General features: G+C 36.0%; 1 protein-coding gene across 4 annotated transcripts in view; it reads right to left on the bottom strand.

Annotated features, from left to right (window-relative positions):
* Window positions 1–14,791, bottom strand: part of LOC120413530 (dual specificity tyrosine-phosphorylation-regulated kinase 2) — a 220,987-nt gene that overhangs the window by 52,893 nt on the left and 153,303 nt on the right. For all 4 annotated transcript variants that reach the window (XR_005604955.2, XM_039574404.2, XM_039574405.2 and 1 more), the window contains one exon: window positions 6,331–6,592. Coding sequence is in view for 3 of the 4 variants with exons in the window: in XM_039574404.2 (XP_039430338.1) it covers window positions 6,331–6,592 (262 nt within the window). In the remaining variant the exon portion in view is untranslated. The remainder of the gene's footprint in view (window positions 1–6,330; window positions 6,593–14,791) is intronic.

The raw sequence follows: 14,791 nt of genomic DNA, 5'->3' as shown, positions 1-14,791 counted from the left end.
TGGTGCTCACGGTGAGCGTCCAATTTCCCGGGGTTACAAATTTCCCGGGAAACGGGAAATTTTCAGCCAATTTTCCGGGAAATCCCGGGAATTCACGGGAAATTTTAAATTTATTGAAAATTGTTTTGATCTTGGTTTTAATTAATATTATGCAACAAAATTGTATAGGACATCAACATTAATGATTTAATAAGTGTGAAGATCACTGCATGTTAAAAATCATTCAACTACATTAAAATGTATTTTGGTATTTTTATGAGAAATTTTAAATTTGAATGAGAAAAAAACATGCAGAAATTATGTTTTTCATGACAAATACTGGTTTCAGCTCTTGAATAAATGGTAAAGCTTTTTAGTGTCGGTTTTACTCCAAACAACCTAATGTTTTCAAATATTTGAAGCAAGTTTTGAATATATTTTTGCATTTTTTGAGAACAAACAATAGAAAGTAATTTTTCAATGATCTTTTTTGTATTATCATGCAACATGATTTAAATTATACGATAAATTAACAAGATTCCACAAAAAGTCTTCTATTTTTCACATTAAACCCTCTAACACCTGTAGTTGCACTAGTGCTCCATAATTCTTTTACTTCAAATTGTAATTTCTTTAGTACTTGATATTCAACCAATTTAATTAATTCTTTTTGCACAAATTCGATTTTCATCTCATTTGATCATGGTAAACAAAAACGTCAAAAAACCTCAGTTTTAATTTGGAGGTATTTGTAATTTGTTTTGATGACATCAATTTGATAAAAGCTTACCTAATTCACAGACAACAGACGTTTTGACTCGATCACCACCTTGTGTAAAAATCTGCAACGATTTTATTAAGAATGGCAAGCCGTTTGTGGCGCTACCGTCGCAGAGGAGATTCGTCATCTCTCCCGCGCTGCTCTCAAGTGTAAACAACAACATTGAAAAGCACGTGGTTGGGCGCATTCTCATTCTCATCAAAATTTTCATGCCTCTTTTTCGTCGAGAAAATTGATGTGTAGACTAAAAATAGTTTTGAAATGTCGAAGGTAATTATTTTGATAATCGCTTCAGATAACTTTAAGTTAAATTCAGAGCAAAAAAGTCAATTTATAAAAAAAAACTTAGCATCATAAAAATCATGTTGGTGAGAATCAGAATGCGACTCCTGCAAAAGCTGCGGTGCACTGCAGTCTACATTCAGGCTTATTCTTGCAAGTGGCAATAGACTTTGAGATGGCGTTAGTTTATCATCCGCCATGTTTTTACACACGATATTCAAATTATTTTGTTCTAGCTACTACGTCTGTTGTCTGTGCCTAATTGTAATAATTTAGTACTCATTAAGCAAGATCTATTTCCAGTTGCTTCAAAAATTAATATTAGCAGAAATAATTCTGATATCATAATTTTTGATAATCTGATTAATTATAAAAAAACCAAACAATACATTCAATTAAACAAAACCATGTTGAGTTTGTTCATTTATTTATTTTTTTTCAGAGCATTTTCAAAAAACAGTTCAAAAAATTTAAGAAATGTATACTTCCGCTTGAATTTCGGGAATTCCCGGAAAATTTACAAATTTCCCGGGAAACGGGAAATATATTTTTTCGGGAAATCCCGGAACGGGAAATTGGACGCTCTATGCTCACCCCTAGAATGGTAGATAAGGATGTCAGGAATAATGTTTTCATACAACAAAAAATCCCAAAAATGGTTTTCAACTGGCGCGCGGAACTTGAATGAATAAAATACATTTTTCGAGTATTTTTCAGAAATGCGCGTAACAATCATACTAAAGTTATTTAAATTTGGTCGCCTTGGGCTTCAAGTTATAGTTTAATGTCTTCTGAACAAATTCCTCTATAGACATAGTCCAGCTTGTGTTTGGGCCTGGCTGGGCGTTTTAGGGAGAAAAATGTATTTTTAGCTATAAAAATTCAAAAATCACTGCCCAAAATGAGCCAAAATTCTTAGTATATAAGCGTTTTAGCATAAAACGCTACTACACTTTCAGGTGTATGTAGGTGATCTGTCAATTTTTGTAGAGAGGCAATGTGTGTAAATAGAACGTAATAAATTAATTTAAGTGGTGCTAACAATGAAATTTACAAAAAATCTTCAACTGATTGATTATCTGCGAGATGTTTGGGAGCGATTTTTTTGCGTGGTTCACTCTCTCTTTCGCTGGTGAAGAAGGTTCTCAAGTGAAGAAGTTTTTTTTGTGATTATTCTACTCCTTATCTTGACAAAAAGAATTATCAAAATACGGGTGAGTCCGAAGGTTTCATGATTATTTCCTGTTAAGCTGTGATACTGGAACAAGAAACGCCTACTTATCCTCTTACACTTATTAGCTATTTCGAAGGTTATTTAGTAAATAACTTTTTGGTTTGAGTAGATATACCCGATTCTGCAAACTCTGTTCTCTGTTCTGCTGTTGAAAGGTAGTCCACATCTAAGGATAGTAACTTCGCATAATTAATGCTTAAGCAACGAAATAAATGAAATGAAAACGATATTTTTTTTTCTAGAATATATTTATGATTTAAATTTAAATGTATTTTTTTTAATATAATCAATAGCATGTAACAAAATTGACTTTTTGGCGGGCATTCAGGGGTTTGTTCCGGTAGGCATACTGAGCCCAAATCCCAAATATGAGCTTGATTGGTCGTATTAGGAGCTGGCGCTCCACCCTTCAATTTTAAATACACAGAAAAAAAACAATTCTCGTAATCGTGAATTAAGTTCACGAATGTGAGAACCACGAAGGAATTTATTCATGAGTATGGTGCATTTGCACTATAAACGTGAATGTATTCCTTCGTGGTTCTCGCATTCGTGAATTTAATTCACGATTTCGAGAATTGTTTTTTTTCAGTGTAGGATTTAACCCGTAAAAATACTTTTTTTTTCAAAAATGTATATTTTTGGGGCATTTTGGCCACCAATTCGTTAACCATAAACATCACTAGCATGTAGGCCAGATCTTTTGGTGTATATAACATTGAAGTTTGGAGTACCCTGGAGCTCGGTACAAACCTTCAAAGTTTGGCATTTTTTCGAAAAATCGGCCAAAATCAAATGGCGTCTCGGGCGTCGCGAGATCCGACGCATATCTTTTTTAACGGGGACGATTTTTCGAAAAAATGCCAAACTTTGAAAGTCTGCAGGGTGCTCCAAACTTCAATGTTATATATACCAAAAGATGCGCAAGATGTATTTTTACGGGATAAATCACATTTAAAATTGAAAGGTGGAGCGCCAGCTCCTAATACGTCCAATCAAGCTCATATTTGAGATTTGGGCTCAGTATGCCCACCGGAACAAACCCCTGAATGCCCGCCAAAAAGTCAATTTTGTTACACTCTAATAATCAAATTCTTTTAAGAACTTGTTGAATACTTCGTACTTAATTAAACTATTATTAGAAGCTCAGCAAAAATTCTACACACTCTTATCTCATCACTAGAAAAAATTAAATAACCTATTTATTTCTACAGTAATAAATTTGTCTGCAATTTAAGCAAATTAACCCTCTTCATCCCAACCCCGCATCAAGGCGAGCTTCGATCGTTCGCCAAAAATCAATTTTGCAACCAATTTTGGATCTTTAAAAAACATTGAAAAGAAGAAGATAAATTCAAATTAAAACACAAAAAAATTAAACAAGAAAAAAATAAAACAAGAGAAGTAAAGTAAAACAAAAGTTGCTCAAAATTACCTCATTAACAAAAGCAAAATAAAAAAAAATCCGAAAAAAGGTTTGGGCTTTAGATGGTTGACTGTTATAATTGTTAACTAAAAGAAGAAGGTTTTTTTTATTTGTATGACCTCAACATAAACATTCAGCGAAAAACTTCCTGCAAATTTCAGAAGTGTCCCTTCTTCAAAAATATGGGACAGGTACAAACCTCAGATTAAGTGTGTAAAACTTTGATATACAATCAATGCAAAAAGTACTTTTCTCTCCCCACATTTAAATTTCAGAAGGCTAAAAATAAATAGAATGTAAAGTTTAAAAATTCAAGAGGACAAAACTCGCAAAATCGATTTTTCATCTTTTAGGTTTTTACTAATCTTAAATTTTAAATCAGCCCTGATATGACGAAGTGCAGTAAACAACCGCCAATATGAGGTTTACGCATTTTTTTCATAAAATTATTTTTATTAGGTCCTTTTCGGTGCTGGGACCTGGTTAGGACCGAGTCGGCTTTTGTAATTACATTTTACTTAAAGCTAAGATTTATTACAGAGGATCTTGTGTGTAAATGTTAGTGGGAGGGGAACCGATTACCCACGGCCTACTCGGGGTTAGTGGGGAAGGGATTGATGTTAAAGACAAGGCTTGGGAAGGGAATGGTTTACGCATTTTTGAGGACCTCAAAAATGACGAAATGATGTGAAATGTCACTTCCGACATTTAGTGTTGTCAGGGCAGCACATTTTTAAAGTTTAGAAAATAAAGTTTAGAATTCCGCTTAAATTTTTTTAGCCTGCCCTTAAATCGAATAAAGTATGAGTTTTGCACTAGTTTACTTTTTTAAAACTAAATTTAAAAAAAAGGTAAACATATTTGAAAACCATTTTTAATTGCAGGTTGCAAATGCTAATCTTAAAAATGTGTGCCTATTTCTCTTTAGAAACAAGTTAGAGAAATTTTATCACTGGCCAAAAGAAAACACAAAATATAGACAATCACATTGCGTGCCATGTCACTTTCAGTATTTTTTGCAACTTATTTGCTCATTGCAACTCATCATCGTAATCCCTGATATGACTGTGACACTATGAGAAGTTATGATTCTCTTGATCTTTCGTGCATTTAGAGGTGGAAAAATTATTTTGAATATGGTCATTAAATTACTTTTGCACATCGCCATTTGTTTTCTTTTTGCATGTAATTTCCCTCCCACTTTCTTGTTACAACACGCGGTAATGAAATTACAATCGCACTCCTTCCTACACCCAACATTTCAAAATTAGCTTGTAAACATCGAAATCACCTGACCGGCTTCCCGGCGGCAACAATCCACCCACCCTTCTCGAAGCTTTTATTTCTGTGTTCGTTCCAGAATGTCACATAAATCAAAATTTATTTCCTATTCCCTCACTAAATCCAATTATGATGCGCGCAACATCGCGTGGGCTGCCGCGCGAGTTCCGCCCCAGGGGGGGGGGGGGGATTGTGCACAGACAGGTGCATCCAATGCAAAGGAAGGGGGGCGGGGTGATGTTTTCAGGTTGCCCACCCCGTTGGACGGCACCGGTATTGTGGGTGGCCACATCAGCCTACCACACGTGCCTAGGGGAGAGCGTTGTAAATTGGGACTCGTTATTCCCACGAACTATCGTGCAAAGTGTGCAGATTGCGAGGGTAAAATCGAAACTAATTTTTGAGCGTTCAAGAGGATGTGCCATATTACAAATCTCTACCCTTAAATATCCCTCCAGAAACATGTTGTTACCGCAAAACTATCGATGTATTTGTAGGCGTTCTACGAGATACTTTTTTGGTGACAAACCAGGTACCACCGGCAACTGCGGACGGAACGTGGATTCCAGGCGAAAATTCTTAAAAATGGTGCTCGCTTTTCCACGTCCTCTTCGACGTCCACAATCAGCACTTTTTTGCGTCCAAGTTGGTGGTGATGATGCTGGAAAACGTGTGTTCCAATGAAGGCCGGCCCTGACGATGGTAGAGAATGTCGTTTTCCAAAACGTGACCCTCCCCCCGATCAGGAGCACCCGTATGCAGCAGAGGTTGACACAAACTTTCCTGTCTGCAGTTGAAACTCTTACGAAATCAAATCCGTTGTAGCTGTGGGGTTGTCACGTGGCACTGCAGTAGCAGGTCAGTTTGTTGGAATGGTGCTGCCTTGGCGCATTTATTGGTGCTCAAAAAGGCAGACTTCTTTTGCCGTTAGCGGTCTTCTTCAGGGATCAAAAAGAAAAATGGCCCGGAAGAAGTCCCTACTGTCGAAATAGGAAAAATGAGACAAAATGACACAATGTTTACAAGAAATCTCAATCCTGGTTGATTGTCGTTGTCACAAGTGGAGGTGGTCGTCGTGCAATGTAGTGCAAGGATAAATACTAGTCGGGGTACAACAAGGATAAGGATAATACGGTTTAAGGCCTGTTACAGAGTGGTACTGCAGGCTACCCAGCCAAGAACGTGATCCTGGACAACGTGAGCCATGGGACATGCCACTGGTAATTTGCGTCGTTCAGATCTGTGGTAAGGACTAAACATGTGAAAACGCAATCTCCTGTGACGTAAACCATTTGAGTATCGACTATCAAAAAAAAAACTTTCAAACTCTTTTTAAAACAAACTCACCACTGGGCGACAGCGGGACCGGCTTCTGCTCAATTTCGCTGCCCGAGGACGAGTTGTTATTGCTGGACGGGCTGAGCGGAGGCAGCGCGTTCCCGTGTGAGTCCACCATCGTGTTGTTGTTGTTGTTGTTGTTGCTTCGGCTGGAGCGTGATGTGTTGTTTCGTACAGCGCCACCGCCACATAGGCCGGACAGATCGAGACGCGATCCGGACAGGTGTGGTTCCCGCTCACCGCGACGACACTTGTCGTTGTCTAACTGGACCTGAGGAGGGAAAGAAAGGGGGAGGATATTGTTAGATACATTTGAGATTTGAATACCGTCATCAGGGGTGACATTGGGTCTGGGGGTGAGATTGGATCATACAAATTTCAGCATTTTTGTATGACTTAATCTCACCCCAAGACCCAATGTCACCCCTGATGACGGTAATTGAAATCAATCCAAAATCTAGAAGAACTGCTCGAATATTTGAAATTAAGTAATGTGTCATGCATACTTGCAGGCGTTTTAAACAAACTTCATTCGAAGAGCAAAAGAAAGAGTATCCCTTAAATGCCATTTCACTGACTCTTTAGAAATAATTTGTTCAATTTCTAACACATTCAACAAATTACTTCTAAAGATTTAGTGAAATTGCATTCAAGGGATACTTTTTCTCTATCTTTTCAGGCAAAAAATTAAAATAAAACGAAAATTGAAATAACAAGCCATGGTCTTAACATTTGAATGAAAAAAACTAACTTAATCCACCTATGTGGTTGGAGCCTTCCTCACTCATTACCAACAATGGCTGATATGATGGGGTTGTTCACAAATTTCATCTATTTTTTAGAACCGGAATAAAAAAAAGTACATAAATATAACTTAAGAGGCCATATCTCGAGAACGGGTTGCCAGATCTTCAATGTGTTTGGACCCGTTGGAAAGGTCTTTTGATAACCTAACCAACGTCGGGTCGGATAGTGGAGCCGAACATAGTTTACACACATTTAAGTGAGATCAGGCTACAAAAAAGTACATCAATATCACTTTAGGGGCCATATCTCGAGACAGGGTTGCCAGATCTTCAATGTTTTGGACTCATTGGAAAGGTCTTTTGATAAGTTAACCAACAATAGGTCGGATGGTGACATAGTTTACATACATTTAAGTGAGATCCGGCTTTCAAAAAGTACACAAATATCACTTAAGTGGCCATATCTCGAGACAGGGTTGCCAGATCTTCAATGTTTTGGACTCGTTAGAAAGGTCTTTTGATAACCTAACCAACGATGGGTCGGATGGTGGATCCGGACATAGTTTACATACATTTAAGTGAGATCCGGCTTTCAAAAAGTACACCAATATCACTTAAGTGGCCATATCTCAAGACAGGGTTGCCAGATCTTCAATGTTTTGGATTCGTTGGAAAGGTCTTTTGATAACCTAACCAACGATGGGTCGGATGGTGGATCCGGACATAGTTTACATACATTTAAGTGAGATCCGGCTTCCAAAAAGTACATCAATATCACTTAAGTGGCCATATTTCGAGACAGGGTTGCCAGATCTTCAATGTTTTGGACTCGTTAGAAAGGTCTTTTGATAACCTAACCAACGATGGGTCGGATGGTGGATCCGGACATAGTTTACATACATTTAAGTGAGATCCGGCTTCCAAAAAGTACATCAATATCACTTAAGTGGCCATATCTCGAGACAGGGTTGCCAGATCTTCAATGTTTTGGACTCGTTAGAAAGGTCTTTTGATAACCTAACCAACGATGGGTCGGATGGTGGACCTGGACATAGTTTACATACATTTAAGCGAGATCGGGATATATGTGAAAACACATTTTTATACATAACTTTTGAAGTACTTATCGAAACTTCAATCTGTATAAAACTCGATCTATGAGACCCTAAACCAAGTCGAATGCAACAGGTTCGGGTCAAATCGGTTCAGCCAGTGCCGAGAAACATGAGCTAGTTTGTTGGTCACATACATACATACACACACATACACACACACATACACACACACATACACACAGACATTTGTTCAGTTTTCGATTCTGAGTCGATATGTATACATGAAGGTGGGTCTACGACGTTTTTATACAAAGTTCATTTTTAGAGCAGGATTATAGCCTTACCTCAGTGAGGAAGGCAAAATGTTTTAAAGTGCATTTTACACCTGCCCTGTTGTTTTGCAATCATTAGTTTCCAGATATCCAAGTAGAGAAGAGATTTTTTTTCGTCGAAAAAAAACTTTTGCGGTGCTATACATTTGAATTCCACAAAAATTAAAAATATTTTTGATCGATCCCAGACATGCAAAATATGATTTTAAAAGCAGGAAAATGCATATCTCATTGTTTTCAGTTTATTAGACTTCTATTTCCCTTAAAAAATTGAAATATTTTTTTTGCCTCCTAATTTTTCGAACCGATTTTGAGGGGGGGCGACATAAACTTTGAAAAATATTTGCAACGGCCTTATTATAAACAAAAGATTTTGAATATTTTTTTAAGCTCAAACTTTGTGGAGGCCTTCCCCATGGCAAAATAAGCTTTTTTGTGTCATTGGTTCACCCATACATGTCTTCATACAATTTTTACGATAATATTCGAAAACCTATAACTTTTGATAGAATTTCATGATCGATTTGGTGTCTTTGGCAAAGTAACATGACTGTTAAGGAATATTCAGAAAAAATAGGTACCGTCATCTGGGGCGAATCGGGACTACAGTACGTTTTAGAGCAGTTAAATGCTTCAAAATTGGAATTGGCTGTACACATTGTGTTGCTCTGAATCTGTTCTACCCGAAACCACTCAAAAATATCAAAATATTAGGCTGCAGCATGGCTAAAAGAGCTGTCCCAATTCGCCCCATTTGTCCTGATTCGCCCCAGATGACGGTGTATAAATTTTTGTTTGCCAGTTTTTCATTGAACTTTTTTTCTCAGAAATTTAACTTCTCAAAATCCGTTTTCTACCATTCAAAAAAAAAAATATGTTTAAGGGTAAAAACAACAACAACTTTTGAGCCATTGAGAAGTATGGACATGCATTTCCCCACCAGAATCTCGAAAAGCTTCTTCCGCTTTCTGTCCTTAGGTTCCGTTGTCAAAGTGTGACTTTTCTGCTTTCTTTTTGTCCTCTTTTTAGATTCCGTATCAGATTTGCTAAAGCTGTGTTATCAATCACTCACAAATGTCACACATTAGCCAAAATGTTTCGCCAAACGGCAGATTTGGACCGAAGAATAATTGAAAAATAGCTACTTTGATTAAAATAGTAGTTTATGCAACTAGTTGCAAAAAGAGCATTTTTTCAGCACGAGTCGTACATTTATCCAACGAGGTTCACCGTGTTGGATAAATACGAAGAGTTCTGAAAAAATCAAGTTTTGCAACGAGTTCCATACAACATTTTTTGCAATTCCAAAAAACACACACTGAGTGATTTTTTTTGTCAAATTTTCATGTATTTTGTCAATAAATCGTTTAAATCAAAAAAAAAATGTTGAAAAGTGTTACTTTTCGAAACAAGTGCTGAAAAGTTCAACTTTTCAGCACCCATTTGAGTGCTGAAAAGTAGAACTTTTCAGCATTTATTTTGAAAAGTGTTGTTCTGTTATTTTTGGTACAGAAAAGTAGGCTATTTCGTCGTTCAAGAATGACAGGAAAAGTAAGTAGTTTCACGACGGAATTGCAAAAAGTGTATTTAACAACGCACACCTCAAACAAACAACTTCTTTGTTATCGGCCGAACATATGAGTAATACAGGAAGAGTTTTACGAGTTTACTTTTTAGAATTTTAAGTGAATTTTAAATAAATATAAACAAAAACGCAAAATCATGTTTTTCTCAAAACAGCAGTCATGGCATAATAGCATAATGTTCAATGATAAGCAGTAAAACATATCAAAAAATAAAAAAAAATAAAACAAACAATAAAAATGCGGACCCTGGAAATAAAAGTTAATTTTAATATCGTCATTTTTTCCAAGTGCATTTTTTCTGAATAGTCCAACACTCAAAAGTAACAGTTTTTCGAATATTTACGTACCGTTTTTGTATGGACAGATGCTAAAATTGTATTGTATGGTTGAACCAAGAGTTGTGGGCAAGGACCATACAAAGTTTGAACCAAATACAAAATATAAATAAAACCCATTTTTGGTTTTGGTGGAAAATTGCTCAGTCTGAAAACAAAATCTTGTTGGAATGCCTTAATTATTATATTAAAATATCAAAAAATCAGGTGTTATTCTAATTTGTTTATATTCCAAATCAAACATTTAAATTATTAAAAAAAAAACTATGATTTTGTTTTGCATAAAAAAAATCATGAAAAAATATCAATCTTCTGCATCATAAAGTTTGAATTCACATTGAATCAAATTAAAGTTTTCCAAATTATTTATCAGGTTTCCTTAAGATATTAGGACAACTGAAGCGAAAATTTTACTCAACTTTATTCTACAATTGATTTTTATCAAGTTTAAAGCAACATTATTGCTTATTCCTGAAATTTTCTGATTGCACTTAAAAATACTTAAAAAATAAGTTTCATAAAAATAAAAATCTGTGATTGGTAATATTTGGTGTTTTTTGCTGATCACAACTTCTGAACACATTTCATAATTTCTTCAAAAACATTCCTCTTGATAATGTACTTCATCAGAGAGATATGTTTAGCAAATTACATTCAAACTTGTTTATCCTGGTTGGAATTTGCTTAACATAATAAAAATGTTTTAAACTGTTTGTGATAATAATTTAATAATGATTGTACATTTTCTTAGAGGCATTTTGAATTTTCAGGTGTAATTATATTTCAAAACAAATAAATGGTTGTAAATTTAAAAAAAAGTAATAAAAATTACAAGGCTGTATTGCGCCAATTGACAACAGTTCACTCAAGATTATTGACTCAAATTTCTACGTCCATGGAAATTGCAAACGAAAAAAAACTCTTCTTCCACTTACAAGCCTCCAAACGAAAGTAAAAACTGTTAAAAAAGGCTTCACCTCAACCGCAACACGAGCTTACAGCAGGCAACAAAAAACCTCAAGCTCGATTTCATTAACAAATCTGTTTCCCAACCCCTCCCCCCTGCTGCTCATCGCCACACGCAGGGGAAGGTGAATCAATTTGCCAATATCGGATTGACTGACTACTGCCTGCTTACTGCCGGCAAAAAACGCTTTTCCACACTTTGCCTCTAGTGGTCGACGGAGTGTGAGAGGGAAGGGGTGCCAGTAGGTAATTGTGCTTTAATTGATTCATCAGTTTCCCTTCACTTCTGACAGCAAGAGTCTCACTTCGGTCCCCCATCTTTGGAGCAAGAAGCTCGGGCTTGAGTTTGAGTAGTTGGGGGAGGTGCTGTGAATGGGTGTGGTGAGGGACGTGTGCCATCGATGGAAGGTATTTCAGTGACTTTTTGTTTAAAATTGGAAATTAGCAAAGAAGCAAAGAAATTTTAAATTAGCAAAGTAATTATGATTTCAGAGAAATTTTTAGCTAACGCAATTTTGCACGAGAGTTTTTAAACAATATTTTCCTTTTTCATTATAAGCCCATTTACTTTATTGGCAACTAGAACAAATTCTACTGATCAATCAACAGCTGAAACTTCGCTGTCTAGTAGCATTTACTGCGGTAGCAGTTCAAGCTTGAACAGCGTCTAATCTAACGTGCATTATGAAGAAAAACCGGTTGTTTGCACTACTTGGAATGCAATGTAGAGTAGCGTGGCTCACGGATATATGAAAAAGACAAAAGTGTTCAATTTCGAACGCCTCGACCGGAATTTTGTAGCAATATGGCCCCAGAACATAACCTGAAATTTTGAGCGTATTTGGTTAAGGTTTAGTACTTCCACCATTGACCTGAAGTTAGTATGGAACTTCTAAAAATTTACTATGGGAAATTTTCACTTTTAACCTCTTCATAGAGAAAGTTTCCCAAAACCCAATCAAAATTTCCTATTCTCAGGTTTCTTATAGTTTTTGATCCGGGGAACAACTTTGTAGAACATCGCAAAGCGCTAGTAATTGATCCCGAAAAGATACAGGATATTTTTTGGAGTACGTAAACAAAATTCAACATTCTCTTAAAATTTGTCTGTATCTTTCCGGGATTAATTCCTAGCGCTTTGCGATGTTCTACAAAGTTGTTCCCCGGATCAAAACCTATGAGAAACCTCTATTCTGAAAAAAATCATACGGCATAGGAAAACTTTCTCGAAGAAGAGTTAAAAAGTTGAAAATAAATAAATTAAATTTATTGAAATTTCTTTATAACTTCAGATTAAGAGTGGAACAACTAAACATTAACAAAATGCGCTCAAAATTTCAGGCTAGCTTCTGCGGTTATAATGCTACAAAATTTCGGTCGAGGCGTTCGAAATTGAACACTTTTGTCTTTTTCATATATCCGTGAGCCACGCTAATGTAGAGTTAATTACATGCTAGAGATGCAGCATTAATGGCAGTGATTATGCGGAAATGGTCTTGTTTGCTCGAAAGTTGTTTAGTTAACTTTTGCAACAGTTTCGTTTGAATAAGTATTACACTTATGCACACAAAAAAGGAAAAGATATTTTCATTTATTAAGCTAAGAAGCTAGAAAAATAAAAATTCTTTAAATATTTTTGGGGAAAATGCTCGGTTATTAAACAATATTTCCATATTACTACTTCATGAATCACACCAATCTGAATCAAAAAGCATGTCTCACTGCAGTCAGCACAAGCTCAGGAATGCAGTTGCGTTCCCCTCGATTTGGATTCTCCTTAGACAAACTGACTCTCGGGTGCTCACAAAGGGGAAGGGATTCCTCTAGTACGACGCAGTAAGTCCGTTCATTACAGTCAACTCGACTCGAGCTCTGACAGCCAGCAGTCACCCTCCGATGCTAATGCAAATTCTTTGTCAGCCGGTGGCAGCCGTCAATAAAATCCATTGAGATAACAAAGGAATGCGTTTTCAAAACGCGTTGATGGCCATTATGTTGTGGACAGTGGATTTTTGCTTGATAGAAGCTATTAAAAAAATGTTTTATGGCTTTTTCAAAGTAGGACAATAAGTCGATTTTTTAAAGTGAGGTTTATTACATGTATAGTTACTAATTGTTATAAGTCAATTTATTTTATTTTTCTTCAAAGTAGTCCAAATCACTTCCTAAAACTACACCTCAAAGAACAACCTTTGACGTAACAGAAACCGCACGAAGTGCCATTGGCCATTTGCCCCACGCGACAAATGTCCGAACCAACTGACCACTAGATATCGCACGAGTGACCGCAAAGCTCCATGAAAAGTGCAAGTGATCAACGACCCCGCGTCAAAGTCCACCGCCAAGTAGTCGGTACAATCTCTTGCACTTATACGTCGTAGAATGGACGACGGACTCATGCCCCTTAGTTCCAGACTTAAATGCTAAACAAAGCATAAAATGGCGCGTTTATTTTTCCGCCCTGTGGTGACCGGCTCTATCGGCGGTGAGTTAGGGTAAGGAAGTCTTTTTTGGGTCAAGAGAAGATCATTTGGTATTTTGTTAGAATCAATGAAATTTTTCAATTGATGCTTTATACCTCATACGAAGTAGGTACAACAAATCGACGAATCGATTTTGACAAAGTCTCAATGATTTTTTAAATTTTATTTTATGAATTTAAGTGTACACATTCAACTTATAGTCTATGACAGACGAGTTGTTTTACGACAAGTAAAAATAAAATAAAAATATTTTCTTGGGAAAGTATCAAACAAAACCCAAAATAAAAACAAAGTGATAATGTGTTGTCTACTCCAAAAAAAGATTTTCAAAAAGGTCAGGAAATTTTTATGTTTTTAAAAGATTTTTTGTGAATTTGTTGAGATTATCCTTACCCAGATTGAAAACATTTGAAGAATAAGTTTTTTCTGAGTGTTACATAACGTCACGATTCGAATTCCTTCGAAACACTGACACCTCACTTCGCATTATGAATGTCAAAAATGGGTTATTTGATGCATTCTAACATCAATTTTCATTTAAAGTTTGTTTGAACGATGTAGTTAATGTCAAAACAATAAAATAAAATTAAATTATATGATTAAAAAAAATGCGAAACATTTCACGTGAAATATTTCATAGGCGTCCGAAGCACCGGGAAGGCAAAGCGGAAATTTATGGATTTGATTTCCTTAAATTCAAGCAAATTTTTATATAAAATATCGATTGTTTTCATGTTAACAGCTTATTTGAAACCTAAAGAATGCCAATGACTAACATTTATGTCCAAACTTGTGCGATTCATTATCAAAAACGAGTGTCCGGATTTCGAACCAGCTTTTATCAGTGTCCGGGATCCGAAGCACAACAAGGCATTTTAATTTTCAAATTCTGATGAAAAATGGTTAGAAAAGACATATTTTGCACGTACTCTCTTAAGGTGTAACGTGCCATCATCAGATATGGCGA

Source organism: Culex pipiens, chromosome 2 (genome assembly GCF_016801865.2).
Source record: "Culex pipiens pallens isolate TS chromosome 2, TS_CPP_V2, whole genome shotgun sequence".
In the NCBI taxonomy this organism is placed as follows: domain Eukaryota; kingdom Metazoa; phylum Arthropoda; class Insecta; order Diptera; family Culicidae; genus Culex; species Culex pipiens.
This window is presented reverse-complemented; position numbering and strand designations above follow the sequence as displayed.